Source organism: Maylandia zebra, linkage group LG9 (genome assembly GCF_041146795.1).
Source record: "Maylandia zebra isolate NMK-2024a linkage group LG9, Mzebra_GT3a, whole genome shotgun sequence".
NCBI classification, from domain to species: Eukaryota; Metazoa; Chordata; class Actinopteri; order Cichliformes; family Cichlidae; genus Maylandia; species Maylandia zebra.
In genome coordinates this window covers 24,993,438-25,015,009 of record NC_135175.1, presented here as the reverse complement: position 1 = coordinate 25,015,009, position 21,572 = coordinate 24,993,438, and the positions used below count along the sequence as shown (strand labels likewise).

At 42.6% G+C, this 21,572-nt stretch overlaps 1 protein-coding gene across 1 annotated transcript in view; it reads left to right on the top strand.

The window, feature by feature from the left end:
• fam49bb (family with sequence similarity 49 member Bb) overlaps positions 1 to 21,572 on the top strand; it is a 40,906-nt gene that overhangs the window by 3,702 nt on the left and 15,632 nt on the right. The window contains exons 2-3 of the mRNA XM_004551987.6: positions 11,060 to 11,148; positions 20,967 to 21,049. Coding sequence (XP_004552044.1) covers positions 20,977 to 21,049 — 73 coding nt within the window. The 5' untranslated portion in view covers positions 11,060 to 11,148; positions 20,967 to 20,976. The remainder of the gene's footprint in view (positions 1 to 11,059; positions 11,149 to 20,966; positions 21,050 to 21,572) is intronic.

Here is a 21,572-nt window from a genome sequence, read left to right as displayed (position 1 = left end):
TCTCCTCAAATTTAAACTTTGTCAGTATTTTTAGTCCAATAAGCTAAAGTTATTTGCTTGAGTTATTTTTTGCTACAAAATAAGACTGTCAAGCACACCAACACAGTGTTACTGTTGCCTTAATACGAGTCAGTTTGCAATTGGATAGGCTTAGTTAGCAATTACATGCAATGTGTTTCTAATAATAAATCATAAATCATCAAATATCACGTATCTGTTGCTGTCTTCATGGACAGAAGTTCACATGTAAATATTAAATTTGCACTCAGTAAACTTCCTGTTCTTCAGGAACCTAACCAGAACGCAACCAGCTGGCAACTGGTTTAGTCGAGTTGTGCTTGTTCGCAAAGACTCATAACATGTTGGCAATCCGTCTGCATTTATAAATTAGAACGCATGTATTCGCAAACCTTCTATAATCGCTCAGAGTGACTGCAGTCGGTCCAAGTCAGACTGTGACTGTTTGCAGAAAGGTTGCCGCCCAGGTGACCTGTGCAGCCACCTTGCGATAAAAGTGGTTGTCAGTGCGCAGCACCCTCAAGCTCTGGGCGAGCATTTAGTTACCACAGTCTTTCAGAATGTGAAAAGATTCAGTAGAAACACCAATCAGAGGCAAGGTTGCTGTCCTATTTTTATTTGTGTGACTGAGCTGTTAGCTTGCTCTGAATTAGGAGGTAGCTTTGTTGAGTTGAGTGTGTCCAGTGTTGGATGGTTTTCCGGTTGCGCTGACTTAATGTACGTTTGCTTGGCTAACATGATCTCAGGATGGCGGTGCATGAGATGGGCCCTTTTTCTTCATCTTATTCCCAGGGTATTTTCATTTATTTAATAAAATATCAATATTTTGTGTCCCTTTATCAATACAATATCGCCACGCACTGTATTGGCCCCATTACACTCAGTGTTTTCCTCCATGCAGCTAGAAAAACCTGACACCCTCTAAAGAGTTTTTGCTCTTTCACTGAGGGAAAATAGTCAGGACTGCCATTAACAATATATTTTTGAATATGCATTTACTTACATTTACTCAAGCTTACAATACATCTTTGTTTATCAAATGTTCAAAGGAATATCAGAAAAAGACATCAACGTCTTTTAACTGCAGTAACTAGCACCTTTTGCATTAATTACATGTGGGGCCAATTGTGGTTGTGTGCACAGGCACCTCCTCACGCAGGCCACATGGAGCCAGGAAAAACCCAGACTGTTATGACTAAAATGGGTGAAACCTTGTGGTCCTTCATGCTTCTGCATCAAATTTGGTAGAGAATTCTGACTTAGCTGACTGGTATTCATTCTCTAAAAAGTGTAAAGGTTTTTCCAAATCTCACACCGTTCTGATTATTCTTTTTAGATATATATATATATATATATATATATATATATGTGTGTATATATGTATTTTGTTTGTTTGTTTTTTTACAATAACATAGGTTTAAAGGATTTTTTTTCAATTTGGGAATTAACAAAGAAAGGACTTTTGTGATAGCGGTTGTCTAATATACCCTCTGATCACACGTGATTGTATTCCTCCCTTTGCATGCCGGCTCATGTCCTTAGATTTGAACTGTCGACTTATTTTGAGTCATTTAGTAGTAAATCCTAACTGTAATGCCCCCTCATTCAGAGCAAGATCTAAATCTATTTTTCTTGCAGTTGTTTGGAACTTTATCTCTACTGTTTTGTGGTTTGTTCTTTTGAAACCTCTTTGTTTCTTATGCACTTCCTGCTGCTGTGTTGGCCAAGACGACCTCGGCGAGGGACTTCTCCTGCCTAAATAAACTATTACAAATGATGTTAAAGGGCACTGCATGCTCCCTGCTGTTCAGTCTGCAAACGGATATATTTAATAGTTTACTGATTAACACACACTGACTGTATTTCGCATTAAATGAGCACAGAAAGGTGGTCTGAGGCTGCGGTGGTCCTCACTCTGGTTTGTGTTTGTAGCTTTTGGCGGGGACGAGTAATATGCTTTTGATATGTGGCTCTGATGTTTATGAGTCAGTGTGTGTGTGCCAGTTTCTAATCTGCAGGGCTGGCTGTGCTGGTAGACTTGAGCATTCCTCTCAACTTTCTCACTTCCGTCTGTGATCCTGCTTCATCTGAAGCCCAAAGCGTGCACATAATGAGAAAAGAAAGCAATCTTGTTTCTTTTTTTTCTTTTTGCTCTTGTAAGCAGGCATCTGACGGCCTTTAATGGGATGCTCACTATTTCCTGCTTGGTGTATGCACCAGCAGCAGCATCTCCAATGGAAATATGAAGCGAGGTGGACTTTGCCATGAGAAACTGCTGTTTAAGTGGTCAAGTCTTCTCAGTATTCTTAGTTGTGTTTTTGGACACAGACTTTCAGATGTATGATTTGTTTCCAAGTAAAATTTTCCACTGTTAAAGGGCAAAAAGGTCACATTTGAGGCCTGAGGGGGACGGTGGTGTGTGATAGCTTTCAGTGCTCAAACCAGAAACCACAGTTTGAGTCATACAAGGAAACGATTTTTACTCTTAGATTTGTGTTATTTTAAGTGTTATTGTCACCGGAAAGGAGTCGGTTAAGTTTAGGGACTAAAATCGACTCAGGTTTAGGAAGGAAAAACTACTCGTTAGGTTTAGGCACAAAACAGCTCGGCTAGGCTTAGGCATTAAATGGTTGTTCTAGACTTAGACTTAAATTGCTCAGTTAGGTTTAGGTTTTATACTACTCAGCTAGGGTAAGGCATTTAGGAAAGGAAAACTATTAAGTTAGATTAAGGCATTAAATTATTCATGTTGGTTTAGGCATTAAAATAGACTTGTTTAAGTTAAGGTATTGAAAACGACTTTAAGTATAGGCACTCTGTTGGGTTTAGCAAAAACTAAAAGTCAGTTAGGTTCAGGTATTAAATTATTCGGTTAGGATTAGGTATGAAAAACTACTGTTAGGTTTTAGCAATAAAAATGAAACTAGCTGATTAAGTTTGTAAAGAGCTCGTGGTTTGGGTGAGACTACCGTGGTTCTCACTTTTTCAAAGCTAGTTTCATCGGTTGCCATGGTGACAGGACCTCTCTGAGGAGTCTGGTGTCTTACATGGTGCAGAAGCGATAGACTTCCCCTTACAATACATTAGTTTCCTAATTGACATCTTGCCATGAGACTGGGCTGTAGTATACCACATTAAGACAATAAATATCACTGCTCACTCAATGAGAAGGAAAAAACACTGTGCTCCTACCCCCACACTCATGCACTGAAAACCCCTTCAGGCTCACACTAGAGAAAATCTACTTTCACTTCATCCTGCTGCATTGAGAGAAATATTCACTCATGACAAAAGCCACAGTGGGGATTTTTATTTTATTTTATTTTTTTGTGATAACATGTCAGATTCAACAGGCATGAGATTCTCATGCGGCTGCCTACATTTTCAGCAGACGCTCAGAGCAGACGTGCTACCACAGATGGCAAATCAGCATGGTACAAATCCAGTTTTTGCATGAAAGTGTTGCTGTGCTGCCCCCGCACCAAACCTCCCATTTCACATAGTATTAAAGCTGTTATATAAAAACGAGTCGCTCCCACTTTCACCCCAATTGCCTGTACATTGTGTAGTCAGGTCTAGAATTTCCTGCTTGCTTCAACCTGATGTAGTACATCTGAATATACATCCTTATGTGAAATAATGTAATGGTGCTTAATATTTTGTTCAGCCAAAATACTCTATTTAGTCCATTAGTCAACAAAAATGATTTTCTCAGTTTTATGGCATTTTAAATTGAATATTTGTGGTGTGGGGCTTAAAAGGAGTAATTGGAAGATGTCCCCTTGGATTCTGGGTAAACTGTAATGGACATTTTAGAAATTTTATGACACTTTATTGATAATAACCAGGGTTTAATGGGATTTGGCATTAAACCCTGGTACTTAGAAGTACGCTTAGAAGTACATTTTGTTAGGTATACCTGTTTAACTGCTTATTAATGCAGATATCTAATCGGCCGGTCACATGGCAGCAGATTTAAACTGAGCATCAATTGGCATGGTTGTTGGTGACAGATGGGCTGGTCTGAGTCTTTTCAGAAACTGGTAATCGCCTGGGATTTTCCCACTCGACAATCTCTCGGATTTACTGAGAAATATCCAGTGAGCAGCAGTTCTCTGGGTGAAAGTGGCTTGCTGATGCCAGAGGGCAGAGGAGAAAGGCCAGACTGGTTTGAACTCAGTTGTAACATAATGTTTAAACCAAGGTATGCAGATGAGCACCTCTGAACACACAGCACATCGAACTTATAGCAGCAGAAGACCACACTGGGTGACCCTCATGTCAACTAACAGGAAACTGTGGCTACAGTTTTCACAGGCTCACCAGAAATGGTGCAAAGGACATGAAAGCATGCTGCCTTTGATCAAAAGTTCAGGCTGGTGCTGGTTGGGATGTACGCAGTCCAATAGAACATCTCTGTGATGTGATGAGACAGAAGATTCTCCTCCAGGATGTGCAGATGATGACAGCAACTTTTTTTAAAGAATTTTTATTTTTTTATTTTTATACCATCTTGTACCACCAGCTTTTTTAAAATTAAAATTCTGGCTTTCAAGTATTATGTTTAACAGTTCCCTTGTTAACTCTTTCAAATCAAATCTATGTTATTTAAAAAAAAAAATCACAATCTAAGTATCTTCTTAGTATCAAAGACATTTATAATGGATCTGTGTGCCAGCGTCTGGTTGCGTGATTGACTGTAGATCCCTGGCACGGTGTAAATATTCCTGTCCAGCAGAGAGGAACGAGCCCTAAACAAGCATTTGTTGTGTCATTTCAGTTCAAGCATCTCCGGCCCGTGTAAGCGATCTGTGGGAGATTGCTTAATGAAATGATTTTCCACAGAGGCTCCGCTGTGCTCTGCGGGCTTCAGTAATTTCAGTCACACAGCCGATATCCCTCGTCAGTCCTCAGCTCTCGCTCGCCAGAGGGGAAAGGGGAATACAAGTTGTCATGACAACCCAAGTTTTTATGGAAGATTTATTCAGAGGTGTCGAAGCTAACAGCGTGAGGGACAGTTTTAAGTCCCAGTGTCACTTTCTTCATTTTGGTTCTGGAGATGCTCACAAGTCTTTTGCCGCTCTCTCTCTCTCTCCTCGACTGCACAGCCAGCATTTTCCATCTAGGCTCCATCATCACAAGAAAACATCCGCCTTTGAAGTTTCATTCATACAGCTGCAGTATTGTAAAACACACTACACAGGTGAGATTGGAGGTGTTGTCAGTTTTGGAAAGAAAGTTGGAGCTTATGATCACATAATGTCGGTGACCCAAATGTCATGTTGAGTGTAAATGTTTAAAATCTCTAGGTTTCTAAGCACATCACAAGTTGTGTGTTTTGTTTTTTTTTTTGTGTTTTTTTTTTAATCACTCTGTATTAAAAAAAAAAAATCCCCATTTAAGTCCTTCAAACAGCTGTAAGTATTTAAAAATCCATCTACACCTTGTTAACTTTCCATCCAACTTCTTAAGCACTTATTCAGTTAAGGGTTGCAGGAGTACTGGGGCTTATCCCCGTATGTTGTTGGGTGTGAGGTGGGGTTACCCAGTACAGGTCAACAGGCAATCACAGGGCCAACACACTCACATTTGCACCTACAACCGACTTAACCATTTAACCTAACATGCATTTCTTTGGTCTGTGGGAGGAAGCTGGAGTACCCTCATGGAGCCCATGAAGGCATGAGGAGAACATGCAAGTAGAGCAGGGCGATATGACCAAAAATATTTATCACGATAGACATTTGAAAATTTGTGATAACGATATAACTGACGATATAATTGACACTAGAAAAAATACTTTGCAACTCCACAACTTTATTAGTGCACCCCCCCCCCCCCCCCCCAAAAAACCCCCATCAATGTATTTTCACTTCAACAAGCAGCTGTTTTTTTTATGTGCATTAAAGTTATATAAAAATTTAAGAGTGAAAATGCAAATTCCTCGCTGACAGTTCAACCAAAAGGCATTTTCAGTGGAAATTGGCCGACATATCCTCAGCATAACCATGTATAATATCCACAAAACTTAAAAAGAGGTTATACACACACAATACTGTAATACTATATTGAAGCACAGTACGTATCACTCCGAAGCTCCTGCCTACGACAGCCGTAATGCTCCGACAATCCATCAAGCGGTGCGGCTTCGTAGCTTAGCAAAGTCGTACTAAAACATTTGACAGATTTTCGAGCGCCGTGTACATAAAATCGTTTCGAGGTCAGTAAACACAACCAGAATTCATACATAAGGCACACGGGGTTATAAGGGGCACTGTCGATTTTCAGAAAAATCAAAGGATTGATTTTAAGTGTGCCGTATTTTCCAAAAAACATGGTAATAACGACGGCCCGCTAGCATGCTCTACCAAAAATAGTGCTTTGTTGTGTATCTGATGGACGAAAGCCAAACCAGTTCCACATCACTGAAGTTGGAGCATTTTTACAAACCAATTCTGGTTCATCCGTTTCATTCAACGATCCGCTTTCGCCCTTCTCATTCTCCGCCATGCTTTTTCTGCCATGTGCGTATGAAAACAAAGATACTGCGCATGTGCGTTTTACCCATATTCTATCGCGATATTTCATTTTCTTATCGTTGCCCAACATTATACCGGTATTACCGTGAATGGTATGATATGGCAGAGCCATACATGCAAGCTCCACACAAAGGCCTCCGATGGCTTAGGCAGTTCAAATATTCTTTTACAACTGAAACATCTGAAGCTCAAAATTGGTTTTATCCATGTGGATGACAACCCGATGTGCTCCAAATCTCACTGATTACCTTATGCAGCACATGTTTTAGTGTTTGTAGTGCACACAGCATCAGGGCCACACACGCTGTCCCACATTTATTGAGTCCTTCATGTGGCTGAGTAGAATTAAAGCCAAACAAGTGTACACGGTGTGTTAGCTTATTGCTCCTGCAATCCGAGAGAGCACAGTCCAATATGAGTTTGCTACACAAGCACTTATTGTTGGAGCTTTTGTGATCCAACAGCAAAACTGTAATATTTTATACACTGTGCAGAACAGACCAATCCAGCTCTGGTATGCAGCGACCCTGCCCCCCTTTTTTGTTTTTTCATAATCAAAACAAGGAAATAAATGAAGGAGCAGGAAGTGAGCACATGGTTAGGAGAAAGCTCGTTGCCATGCCACTCCAGCATGTAGTTCGCTGGAGTTTTTGTTTATGTTTGTAACTGGAGTGTAATGAAAATTGCATTTAGCCGCTCCTTCTGTCTTGGTTTTATTTAGATTGACCATGTTCGGACGAAGTACCTGTTGGGAAAAGCGTAGCTGCCTCTGAGGTGACTAAAACCCCAAACTGTGAAACGCCCACATCGGTTAACTGTTTTGTCTCTGATTGCTTTGATTTTATTTTTTTTTTTTTTTTTTTTTAAACGCTGCTTGGAGGAGTGAGCAAAGTTGAATCACCGCTCGCACACATGCTCACACACAGCCTGAGTGCGCTGAATGAGCTCATCGTGTGGGTCTTTTCCTGCAGCAGCACTCAAGTGAATGACTGTGTACTTCTGCACTCACAGGTTGAGCCATGCACCTCAAAAGCATGGTGGTGGTTAGAAGAACTGATCTTAGTCATTTGCCCCAGGATAATCTGATTTAATTTACAGGCGAGAGAGAGAGAGAGAGAGAGAGAGCTTGGGCAGCCTCGTATTTATTGTATTAGCTGTAACAAAGCACTATGAAGTAGCATCTAACCTATGTGCTTGACTTTTTAGCCAAGCTAGCAGCTCGCCTGCACTCCAGTGCTTTCTTCACATGTAAATGTCTCATCAGTTGAATGGATTCTGATGAAGTTTTGTACAGTCACAACTCTGGCTCTAACACAACCACAGTGATATGTTGGATGATGCCTGGTTCTACTGGAGGTTTCTTCCTATTAAAAGGGAGTTTTTCCTTCTCATTGTCACCAAGCGCTTGCTCAAAGAGCATCATGTGATTGCTGGGATTTTCTCTGTATTATTGTACAATGTCTACCTTAAAATGGAAATGAATTTCCATCCACTAGCACGATCAGACAATACAATCTGTGTTGGGTTAAGCCCCTCTGCACTTTGTGTTTAGTACATGGACTTAACAACTACGTGACCCACTGATTTATCATCAACATGTGGCAACTCCAGTATCAAGGTTGTGAAGTGATTAAAAAAAAAAAAATCACTTCACTAGAATTGTTATGAAGAGAGTGGCGATTATAACATGAGTCTATGGCAGGGGAGGGAAACTCCAGGCCTCGAGGGCATCCTTGAGCCAACACAGCTGATTTAAATGGCTAAATGACCTCCTCAAAATGTCCTGAAGTTCTCCAGAGGCCTGCTAATGAACTAATCATTATGGGGTGCAACAATACTGGTATCGAACAATAAAATTTTTTTTTAATTTATTTTATCAACTTTTCTTCTGACGATGCTGTCTGTGTTGAGAGCTAAGTGGATCTGCGTTCGACTACTCCGCCTAGGCTGCACTGTCGAGCGCAGATCCACTGAGCGCAGCGCAGTTGCAACATGGCAACTGCCTCAACAACCTCCCCCACCCTCATTCAGATCTGGCCTTTGGAACTATTTTGGTTTTCATGTGAAGTATGACCCTGATGGTAAACGCGTCATGGACAAATTTAAAACAGTATGTCTGATGTGCCACGCAATGCTCAATTACATGGGTGGCAACTAGTGCGTTAGCGCAGTTAGCTCGTTAACGTGCTGACGCCGTCCAGCCCCACGCACAGGGCGATCCGCGGTAACTCGTTAACGGAGATTTGCTGCGTTATGGCCACGTTAATGTCATTTTAACGAGATTAACGCTGACAGCACTAGTGGGAATATGACTGCACATTTACACTGACATCATCATTGGAACGAGCCATTTCTCTGTAATAAACTCTTTTCCAAAGATGAGTGATTTCTCGATCAAATTTGTTTTTTTTATTACTTTATTTCAGCAACATTCAATTTAAAAACTGTACTTTTGAGTTAAAATATATATTTATAATTTCAATAAATTAAAATGGCATGAACATTTTTTTTGTATCGAAAAAATATTGAACCCTGACACCAAAGTATGAACCAACCCTGAATTTTGTGTATTGTTGCACCCTTACTAATCATGTGATTCAGGTGTGTTGACCCAGGGTGAGATCTAAAACCTGCAGGACACCAGCCTTCAAGGCCTGGAGTTGCCCACCCCTGGTCTATGGGGATCACTAAACTCACTTATGGGGCCGGCCACATGTGGCTGTTAGAGGAACTGCAGTTTCAAGCCTGGAGGACGTGGCTTGATTTAGTATTAAGTCAGAACAGTTGGCATACACAGACTTTAAAGGAAGCAGTTTATGCACAGTAGACTTCTGAGTAGTTGGATTTTCTTATTCCTCAAGTATTGTTTTAATATTTTTAATTACATTTTGCATGAAAGTCTATCTACAATGGCAAGACTAATGGAACTTTAATTTGAATAGTCTGTGGGACTTGTGCAGAATCACAAGTCTAACAGTATATCAAGTATGAATGGTATGCTTTCTGAAAACTCAATAAAAACACTTTGATTATTATTAACAGTATATCAAAATGCTGTCTTTTTTTTTACTGCCACGCCTCTCTGCTGTAATGTAAATATCCTGCCATGCTGTGTCTTCAGCAGCTGACTTGCACTGTTTGATATTACAGAACCAAACCTTAACTGTAGCACCACAGCTGACATACTGCTCTGCATGATGTAGGCTTAAATGTAACCTCAAGCGATATTCAAGCGATGATTTGGCTGTATGTTGTGACCCCAGCTGTGTTTGAGATGCATAGCGGACTCCCATGATGCCCTGCTACAAATGTTTCCTATGGCATGTCAGCTCTGTTGGATTAAGAGCAAGTCACATTACATTAACGGGGAGAAAAGTAAAATAGGAGAGGCTGTTACACCCCCTTTTTTCAGGTTCACAAGAATGTATCTTCCTTGTTTAGTCTTATTTTCTTCTTCTCTGGTTTCTCGTGTGTAGCTTAGCCCTTTGACAGTGTCTTATTTCATCACGTTTGCCCTCTGCTCAACAAGTCTCTCTCAGGCTTCACTGTTCTTGTGGTTCTGGGGTTTGAAGTCTGATCACATTCATGCATGACCAGCACTGATGCCACCGCTGTGCATTTGTATGCAGGCTGGCGAGAAGAGAGCTGCCTCGGTCCTAATGGTCTCACAGTCTACTGAGCGTGCACTCTCAATCAGGGCTGCATGACTTGTGAAACGAGCTTGTGGCTTGCAGAGACTGTTGAATCTTGAAACTGAGAGTCGTGAGGTTATTCTCTTCTTATTTAGACCTAAGAACCAACCAGATGCACAAAACGTGTGCTAAACGTTTCAGTCGCTTCGATTTCTTATTAATGTGGCGGGTTTAGGCGTTTCCACATCTCAATAAAAGGACTCAAACGTGAGTGGGGTGAGTGAGTTGTGCTGTAGTCCTCTTACAGGAGGAAGCGTGGAGTCTTGTAGAAAACCTGAAGTGAATCAGAGGAAGTGTTACACAATAGGAAGTGGTGTGCTTTTTTCATGCAATTCTGTTTGTTCCATGCTTCTTTTTTTCTCCTTTCTAAAAATTCACTTACTCTGGCCCATATTTCTCAAGGTAGTCGCATTAGGATAGAACAGGCCAGTTATTGCCTATTGTTTGTGTTTGCATTTTCTCTCATAGTGCTGTGTTTCCTTTTTTGTGTGCTACAGCTCATTTTAAAAGGGAACCCAAAGACAGGCAGTCATTTCTAAAGGGTGTAACCAGTATGTGTGAAGTGTGCAACAGTAGTGTTGTCCAATTTTGGTAAAGTCAAAATGCACAAAATAGTTGCTTAGCTGTGGAGTTTTTTTTTGTTGTTTTTGTTTTGTTTTTTTGGTGCATTTCAAATAATTTAGTTGAACTTTGTCTGCAGGAGGAGCAGTGATGCCACGTCTTATCTCTAGTTGCGGATGTTTTTTAGGATTTTTTTCAAGCTCTAGATTGTAAAGTTTTATGTTTTGTTGCTGTTGATCTTTGTTTCAGAGGCTGACCTCTGCTGGAGGACTGTGACCCCGGGGCCACCTGCCAGGCCGGGCCTCCCTGCTCCTGCCAGACACACAGCTCCACTGCTGGTAAGTCCTAAAAGATGCTTTTCTGTTGATGTGCTAATCAAATAGGGAAAAAACTGGAACGGTTCATAATAATTTAAACTTTCAATGACAAATCTTTGTGCCGTGTTGTGGCAACATGTAAACACAAAGCAGGAAATTCACTCTGCAAAGCAAATGCATGTCCGGACAGTGCTCACTAAGTCAGACTGCTCAATGATTATATTAGCTTTGAACCTCATACTGCACGCTAGTCTGTGGTTATTTCCATTGGAACAGTATAAAATTCCCACTCAAAGTCCGCAAGTTGCACACGTGCATCATTTTCATCAATGCAAAAATTGAAGCTATTTTTATCCTCAGCATCTTTCTTTTCCCACCCCTGATTACCATCTGCTTATCTGCTGTTATTTTGTTTGCATGTCTATTTATACCTGCACATATTCACAACTGATATGTTTCCTTATTTGCATTCACTGCAGGTGCTTAAAGGCTTTTGAGATCATCATAAATACTGCCGTCATTCATTTGTGTAACTATATTTTTCCAGTTGTTTAGGTCATTGGCACATACTGAAGCGCGTTGAATTGAATGGAAGCATTTCCCTAAATAGAGGCTGAGTCAGTTCATTTTGCTTTCTTTCCACTGCTAGTGTTTTGTTTTTTTTTCCATGCTAATGTGGGATCAGTATAGGTGGGAGAAAATTCAGTTAGCTGCTGTTTCTATTACAAAGTTTGGCTTCAATCACAAACAGAAGTGGCATACTTTGCATTCTCAGGCCAGATCTCAGGGAAAATTGGTTATAAAGCACATTTTTAAGGGAAAATTGAGGCCAGGTCACTAGGTGCTTGAGTTTCTGTGTCTTTTCACCTCAGACTATCCCAATTTAACAAATCTCTGAGCATAAAAGTGCATTCACTCGTAAAAATAATTAGAAAATCTTCACCATTTATCTTCTTGTTGCTGGTGGAAGAGCTACTGCTGTAATGGCCCGCGTTCATAAAATTTCAGCCTACTTTTCTGACAACCATCACCTCATCTCATTGACGTTTAAGCATTAGTAGCTCTCTGTGCACAAATACAGACATGTCATTATGTAAGACCGCCTGTGGTGCACCTATGCCTGTTATAGTCCTAATGTGCAGTGCTGTGGGTGTATGTGTAATGCTGGCACAGGAAATGAAATGCATTGTGGGCCATAAAAAGGAGTTGAGTAATGTAGGTGCTCCCGGCTTCCTGTCCCCCCCATCAAGGCCAGAGTGTTTATATAACCACAGGGCACGGGGTCACGGCTCTCGTGATGAGCTGGCAGCTCTGGTGGTGGACGGTGTTTAGTAGTTGGTCAATTGTGGACTCAAACTCACTCCTGGTGATTTTAGACGAATATTTTAGTGCTGTGTCGTTCATCTCTCCCTGCTCGTATGCGTGCCCATCCCTGTTGTATTTTCCTCTGTGTCTCCTTGGAGATTGTTACCATGCCACACAGCTATCATTTGATTGGCTCAGCTGTGGAGCTGGAATGCTAGGCTGCTTTGACAGCTAAGCCTCAGGTGGTTCATATATAGGATTGCTAAGTCAGTGTGTGTCCCCATGTGAGGCTTGTAGTGTGTATGCGTGTGTGTATAGGCTAATGCTTCTGCAGTGCCTTATTGAGACTCAAATCTATTCACTTAAATCGGCCTGAACAGTTGCTGTTTTGGTTGCTGTGCAGTATACGACCCTGCAGCGGTGCAGGGGAACAAACATGTGATGGACTATACGTGAAGAAAGGGAATGAGTTAATGCAGCAGCCTGAGGTCTGTGTGGAAGGGCGGATTAACCCTGCTTAAACCAGGGGGAAGGTGGCAGCCATAGATGAAGCTGTTCTTGGCTCTTATAATTGGATCAATACTGCCCCCAGCTGGTGAAGCCTTGAAGTGTTATTGTTATGGACATGAATGCAAAATATGTGTAATTGTCTTCTATATATAGCTCTAAACTTGCACTAAATTACAGATAGAAGCTGTTTTTAGACTAGTTTAAGTGATTCAGCTGGTAGATCACATAATAAGCTGTTATTATTATTATTATTTTTATTTATTTATTTATTTATTTATTTATTTATTTATTTATTTATTTATTACATACTGAATGAATATCAGTTTCTCCACTCCTGACTCAGCATATGGAAGCTGTTCTGGCCTCCTGCTCTCAGCCAACCCCACCCTCTGACTAGGTCATTTGAGATGATGCGTCTGAAAGGGTGTAATATGTAGAGTGGCTCGTTATGTCAGTTAAAAGCCCCCAGCTTCTCCTAGGTTATCTATTATTTATGCCGCTGGAGGCTTGACGCCGTGTAACTTCCTGCCCAGGTTTTCCGTCAGGAAGCTCGCAGACTGCGGCCATATGCGCCAGAAAAACCGAACATGTGGAAAGCTAGTTTTAAACTTGGAACTGACATATATTATTTCTATTTCTTGTCAATGGAAATAGTGTCATTTTTCCCCAAGAGATATGGGAGCGTTTAGCCTTAAATAGTTGTTAACACCGGATGGCGCTGTTGGATCTGGCATCAGACCTTCTCTCCAACTTAGTAAAATGAAATTTGCAAGCCTTGCAGAAGTATTCTGCAGGGTTTCCATCAAGAGACAGTTTACAGTAAAATCAGTTTATTGTAAATATTCCCACTTCCTGTTTGCATTTGTAAAAGTAAACAAAAAGATGCATAAATGTGCCGGTACAAGCTTTGGGAGTGGCTCTCATCCTTCCTGCCTTCTCTGCACAGCTGCTTTCCTCCTCCAGATGGCACTCGCCTCCTACTCAATATAAATGTCAGTTCTCTACAATCTGACACTCATCATCACTCCCAAACCTCCTCTGTGCCCCACCCAAAATCCTGTTGGGGTAATATTCTGCAGGAGGAAAAAACATGCAAGGATTATGTTTGATTCTAAAATTGAAATTAGGCTTAAATTGGAAATTCATCTCTTCCCGAATGCTTTTGTAAGTAAGATTAAAAGATGCTGCTGATGTTGGTGAGTCAGTCAAAGGTCAGGCAAGTAATGATGGTTTAGGGTGGGGTGGGGGCGTTGTTTCTGCAGAGGAACGAGGGAGAATGTATGTGAATGGATTTAGGAGGCAGATGCCCCGAGGGAGGTGGCACTTAGAACAGGACAGCGAGTCAATGCTAACCCCACTCCCTGTTAATGATCTCCTCACACATACCAGGAAGAAGTCAGAGGACTCTCAAGGGCAGAGTGGGAGGGTGTGAAGGGCCTGGCTCTGAGGTGGATGGAGCAGAAAATGAAAAAGTAAATTTATATGAAAGATGATGCAAATGTCACTGAGCCTCCTGATTTGAATATTTTTAAAATAAGGAGGATTGATCTGAAATTAACATCATCCAGCCTGTGAGCCCTGCTCTCTCTCTCTCTTCCCTGTCTGTTGGTGTGACTGAAGAGCGGCACTAAGAGCCTCTCCACAGAGCTCAATGAAGCCCGCGTTTTAGCTGACTCTGGTGCATCTGCCTGTTGCCATGGTTTCCATCTTTCATCAGGTGCCGTCCAGAAAGCAGCGCTTAGCAGAGGATGAGGCGCTCCCGCTTTCATCCTTCCTCTCTGATCTGCTTCTCTGGACAGAACGGCAGTTTTCATAACTGAGTTCGTTACAGCTGTTGGCGACAGGGGATGTTTTTAGCTGGAGAAAGACGAGACGGCCGATACCGGATGTCACCTCAAGTGACGCCGTCTGTCTTCCTGTAGGTTTGTTTTGATTTGCCCCGAATCTGGGTGAGTGGGGTATTAGCCGATGTTTACGCGGGTGCAACAATACAGAGGCGTGGCTACGAGTTCAGAGAGTTCACCCACATAAACAAACAAATCGTAGCCTGCCCCCGCTGCTCCTCCCTTTTTCTCGTCACCTTGCACCCCCCCAAGCAATTTTTAGTCAGCTGGGTGAGATCGGTAGGAGATAGTTGGGGTGGGTGGGGGGTGAGGAGGAGATGAGGGGGGGGGGTTAGGGGGAAATGGGGACGCATGCCAGTCCCATTTGGGAAGTGCTCCCCCATTTTCTGCCTGTCGAGTCAGGCCAGTGTCAGCGAGCTCCGGCGGGTCCAGGTCTGGCCGAGTGGGCTAATGCGATGTGGCGTGTCACCCGGGGAATCTAGGTCAAGTTTAAAGCTGCCTAGTTCTGCCCGCCTCTGCCGCAGTGTGACGCTTCAAATCCCTCCCCTTCCACGCACGCAATAATATTCAGCACGCGTCCATACCTGCACTTTTATTTTGCATTTGTTTTATATTTTAATCATTTCACCCTGATCAAAATGAGCTCTGCATTTCCTGTTACAGGCTGTGTTTATTGCAAACATAAACACACTCATCTCTCACACACATGCCTTGCCCCATCCCACCCCCACTCCTACCCCTATCCACACACACAAACACAGACAGACACCCCAGGCAAGCTCTCAGCCCGTCCACGGCAGAGCCCACGTGACGCTCCGCACGGAGGCTGGGGAAGGGAGGGCGTTGTTTTTCCCTCCATAGTAAAGCAGCGGGACACGTGGATTCTCATGCTGCAGCCGAGTAGTGGAATGTCAGCACTATCCCTCCCTCGCATCAGCCAGCTTTCCAGTTGCCCCGAGCCGTTTCTGCAAGGATGGCCGCGGCAGTGCTCGGTTTCAGCCCTGTCCCGCTTTTTATTAAATGGAGAGGCACAGAGCTGGGAGATGTTTTTAAAAAAAGGCAGTGCCATTCTGAGGTCAGGCTGCTGCATGGGCGTGGCACTGTTTTGGTCTCTTCACCGAATGGGCTTGAACCTCCCTCCACCGTCTGTAATCTGCACATATTTGTTTTGGATTGTAGCTTCAGTCGGATGACATTTTCCTGGAATAATGGCAGGGTGTCAGTGTGAAAGTCCGCCTTTATCGTGTTTTTATTGCAACGATCTGCACGTGTTCAGCAGTAAAACTAGATTTTCATCTTTAATAAAAATTAGAGAATTTGCTGAGCTACACAGAAAAATGAAATCACATCCAATCCAGTCACTAACAGATGGGTTCAGACACTTCTCCATCATCTGTAGTTGATTTTACTATCCTGCTAATCCGCTGTTTTTGGCGCATTACCTCATCTGTATTAATATATTCGTGCGCTTTCAAGTCTTACTACTACTGTACTTGCTCTTCACCGGGAGCTCGAACCTGATTGGCTGCTGCATTCTTTTCAATGGCACCAAATTTTTTTCGACTCCATGGATACAGCGAGCTGTTGGTTAGGCCGGCTCAGCCAATGGGAGAGCTGCGCGGGCTCCAGCTTGTCAGATTCTGCCCCCTGGCCTTGGAGGCAGCCCTCCCCTCCCTTCCCACCCTCATTGAGAGCACGCGATGTCTCAGCAGGGGGGTTCAAAACAACACCAAGATTGTCGTCGGCTTCTCTGTGGTGCCCAGGACATGCCAGGACTGCTGGGTACTGCTCAAACTCTCTTTAATATAGTGTCTGCACTTTCTTCACTACGCTATCACTAAGCAACCAGTTACACTTAGTTACACAAATTGTTGGAAATACATCTTTAAAGAAAAAGTCCAAATAAACAGCAAAGTCAGTTATCTGTAAGTGGTTCTTTTGATGAATTTTGGTGGAAGAAATTTGCATAATGGACAGATTTAATTTGCTCTTTTTTTCTTTTCTCTGGACTTTAAGATTCTCTAGTGGACTTTGAAACGCAGCCACGCAAATCCCCGTCCTTTAAATGACCTCATTTTAAACGGCACAGGGGAGCAGCGCCGGGCCTGCAAGGCTGCCAGTGCCCTCGTTGAAGCGCTGCGAGCCCAGGCTGCTCTGCCCAGTCAGCGAGCAGCTGAAAGGTGGCAGTAGAAGATAATGATGATGGAGATGGTGTTGGGGTAGTGCCCACATCATCCAGCAGGGTGAAGTCGGTGACAGCTCTCATCGCTTTCCGAGGCTGCATCAGGTGCCGCTTTCCGACAGCCAGTGAGGTGCTGGCGTTGGCACGGTCAGACATTCAGGTCACATTAGAGGAGGGTAGTTTGATGAGACCGGACAAGGCAGGTGGGGCTTTGCAGGTGGTCTGTGGATTTGGCTGGTGACACAGTTTGTAGAGGCGCTTTTGAAGTAAATAAAAGTTAAAAAAATATCACTGTTCATCCACTGATTTCATGCTGATGCACAGGAAATCAGAGAGAAGCTCATTTTAAATGCACACCAAATATTTATTAGAATATATTCAAGTTAAATTTAGGATTCCTACTACCAAATATTTATTTTTTGATATAATCTATTACTTGTAACAAAACAACTAAATAAAAACAAAACAGGGCAAATGACGACTTGGACAAATTCAGCTTCAACTCGTCATTCAGTCATTTAAAAACTGTCTGCTCATCGCACTTCGAAAACAAAAAAAAAAAAAAAAAAAAGGGACATGACCCAGTGCTCGGTTTTCAACATTCAAGAATCCTCCCTACACGATGCATCTCATGCATTTTAAAAGCGCCCCGTCTCAACCTCTGCTCCTGACTGCTGAGTGCGTACTTTGCTCTGTCGCAGCACCTCCCTGTCTTCCAGAATCACCTGCGCTGGCGTGATTTGCCCCCGTCTCTGCAGACCCTCGCTCGAACGTTTTGGCTCTTCACCTGCCACTCATCTCAGGTGACATCTGCCTGCCAAAATTGAATTGCGTCACTGTTCTGCCCCGACCCCTCTCTCGCAAAGCCCGTCCATCTCCACCCCGTCACCGAGGGCTAAGGCTGCCACCGTTTCTCTCTCTACAAACTGTAGCAGATCTCTGACTTATCAAATGTCTGTCAGCCTCTGTAGCTCTGCGCTTTCGAGGAGTCGGAGGATTGACAGCAGAGAGCGGCGCAAGGGTGTCGCTTTTCATTGCACAACTCGCAGCTGACTTGTGAGAATGTGTGTGTGTGTACATATACAGTATATATACTGTATGTGTGGGTCTTCGTCGCCTCCTCATACCTGCAAAGCACTTGAAGATCATCATAGCCACAAAAACTGGGTCGTTTTCACAGGCCCTACATAAATAACCATAAATCATACTGGGTGGTAACAAATTCCAGTTAACAGTGAGTGAGGGCACACTGGTAAATTTGTGTGACTTTGATTGGCCTACCTGCAGTAAAGTTAGGAGTTTGTTTCCAGAAACACACTTGACAGAAATCTTTTCATTGTCCTGCTCTCCTTTTTTTTTTTTTTTTTTTTTTGCCCATTGTAGGCAAACAAAACTTAAACATATAATTGTATTGCAGTGCTCTGGTTTTCCTACGGGTGTGGCAAAAACATCTTCCTCCAAGGATCAGAAACCCTGGTGCTGTAGTTGTATAAAAGTATGACTCACTTCTGGTAGCAAGTCTCTAAACAAATCTCAGCTCCTGTCTTCAAATGCGTCTGGTCACCTATTTTGGGCATATTCATTTTTTGAGCAGAATTAACATTTTCCTTTGAAACTTTAAGTTAATAGAATAACCAGTAAAATCTGGTTAGCTAGCTTAAAAAGTTTGTCTCTAAATGAGATTTATCTCCTGGAAGTTAACCACCATCCTTGCTGGTGCAGAAATCTCCAGCTGATCTCAATTCTGGATAATTGGACTGCGGTGTCTTTATGTCCCTGCAAATACAGATTCTGTGCTCAGGCTTTGCTTTGGTTTTGGTGCTGCTCTATCTGTACTCCATTTAACATCTGTTTACCCAGTTAATCTTAATAGTTTAAGGCACTTAAAACAAAAAGCTCAACACTGACCACGCTGACCATTGATCAGTTTTAATGATATCAATGATGTTATTATTTCTGCTTACAGGCCAAATTCTTTGACTCTCACTGATCAGCTTTCTGTACAGCAAGAAATTGGCACACCTAGGTTTTAACTCATTCACTGCCATTGACGTCTATAGCCGTCAATTGCAGTGAATGAGTCAATGGGTTTAACTCATTCACTGCCAATGGCTGGCAGTGAATGAGTTAAGCAGGAACTCGTTTGTTTTATTATCAGAGTACATTTAAAAAAAAAAAAAAGAAGCTTGCACGTGGCTCAGGTGTGCAGAAGCTCCACTGAAATGAATTTGAGCTCATTGTTGTGTAATGTGACTGTCAGAAACACTGCTAAGCAGCATTGATCACAGGAAGAGACAAACTTGGAGGGATGCTGTTTGGATTTGGTTCCCGTTCTTAGCTGGACCACGATTGTGATCCTGTCTGGTTCACTTTCTGTTCTGTAGAGGTTTTTGAAGCTTTTTGCTTTAGTAGACAGTTTAGTAGAGAGTGGGTCAGGAAAGCAGAGAGAGCAACTGAGGTGAAAATGCACGAGCTTCTGGTTGGTCTGCTGCATTTCAGCCTTGGGGCGTATGGTCGCCTGCTCACCTTGTGAGCTAAACTGGTGCCTGTCCTGTACAGTTTATTAGTCTTAGAAACCATGAAGAAGATGTACAAATGACCTGTTGTGCTTTGTTTGATGGAAGGATGGATTATATGGATCATATTAAACAGCTGCTGTTCAAACCTTAATGGGGAGCAGCGAATCAGAAGAAACTTAAAGGGAGGAAAGCTAAACCAGCTCGTTTCAGACTGACCCAAGGATTATTTTGAACCACGAATCATGCAAAGCTACTCCAGTGGAGTCCAAACGTGAAGCTAGAAATGAGCTTAAGAGGTCCACTTTGATACCCTATGCCAGGGGTGTCCTGCAGGTTTTAGATCTCACCCTGGGTCAACATACCTGAATCAAATAAGTAGTTCATTACCAGGCCTCTGGAGAACTTCAAGACATGTTGAGGAGGTAATTTAGCCATTTAAATCAGCTGTGTCGGATCAAGGACACATCTAACCTGACCTGCAGTACACTGGCCCTTGAGGCCTGGAGCTGGACACCCCTGCCTTATGCTCTAAAAAGGTGCAATGGTCACTGGTTAATAAATATTAAAAAAATATATGCTTTAGGTTTCTGTATCATGCTGCTGTCTTAGGCTGGGATTATAGCTACACTCTCTACAGACACCACAGACAAGTACTCGATCCTATTGTAGTTTTCTCGAGGCTGTGGTTGGTGCCTTGTAGCATAGCATCTTGTGGACAAATCCAGGTGGTCCAAACCTGGTAGACACGGAGCCTCGCAGTCATCGTCTGATGAGGAAATTCACTCAACTTGCAAATTTATGGATTGCAAAACTGTAATTCTGGCCTTATATTTACTGCTGTAGCACAGTGCAAGTGTTTTGTTTACTGTACCACATTCATCGTACATGTTTGCATTGCCAAGGCATATTTAATATTAATGTGATGTTTGGGCAGCTGCATTATCTGATTGTGCAGAGACTATTAAGTGAATTTCTTAGTACTGCTCTAAGTCTGATTCACTTACAGTAAACAGAGAAGGCCTTTATGAATGTTTGATTGGATGCACTGTGCAGCAAACAGTTACATACTTCATGCATAACATAAATTATGAGCGATATCCCTGCGGACGATGGTAAAATGGATTAGTTTGCATGCGGCTGCCCGTAAAGGTTTGCCAATGCTGGGAAGAAGTTTAGCAAAGCAGAAGTCAAACTGTTTTTTATTTTTGGGGCCTTTTTTTGGTTTGACATCTGGTTGGTGAGAGCCTGGGTGCAGGAAACACACACTGGGGAGTGTCCGAGGGGAGTGCTGGTGTATGTGAACGGTGGGCACATCTGGGGTATCACTGAGTTCATACAGGCACCAGAGCAGTGAAGCAGAGCGGGAGTGAGGTGCATGGATACAACAATGCATCACCACCTGCTCACTTCACTGCTGCACTCTTCTTCTTCTTCTCTTTTTATTGATTTCTCTCTTCTTCTTTTTTTCTCTCTCAACAGGTATCATAACATGGGGAACCTACTGAAAGTTTTGACATGCACAGATCTGGAACAGGAGCCCAATTTTTTCCTCGATTTTGAAAGTGAGTTTTCTTTTTAAGTAATTTCTCCACATCTCTCCCAATATGGATCACATGGATATTTTACCATAACATTACCAGCTCCAAAACTCCAAAACTTAAATCTTTTCACCACCACTTATCTTTTACACTGTTCCTCCCAGCGGCAAAAGGAATCAAATCTACCACTAGGGCTGCTGCTCTTTTCCATCAACCTGCCTTTTCCATGCTGGAATGTGTGCAGAATATCAATCAGGGCAGAGGTGCAGCAGTGCCCCCTCCCCAAATATAAAGCACTGAAGTCGGGCTGTGGTGTAGCCTAAGGGCCCTCAGCGTGGCTTGAACCTGTGCAGTGCTATTCTCACACTTGGCAAACCCAGAGAGTCAGTCATACCTTCAGAGGAAACGGCTTCTCATAGAGCTCAGAGTGTTTGGAGGTGGTTTTTATACTGAAAGAATACCACCGTTTTATATACAACTAATGCTTTACAATACTGAGCAATGCTGTATGAAGTTTTTCTTTAATAATGCTGTTAGAGGCTGAAAT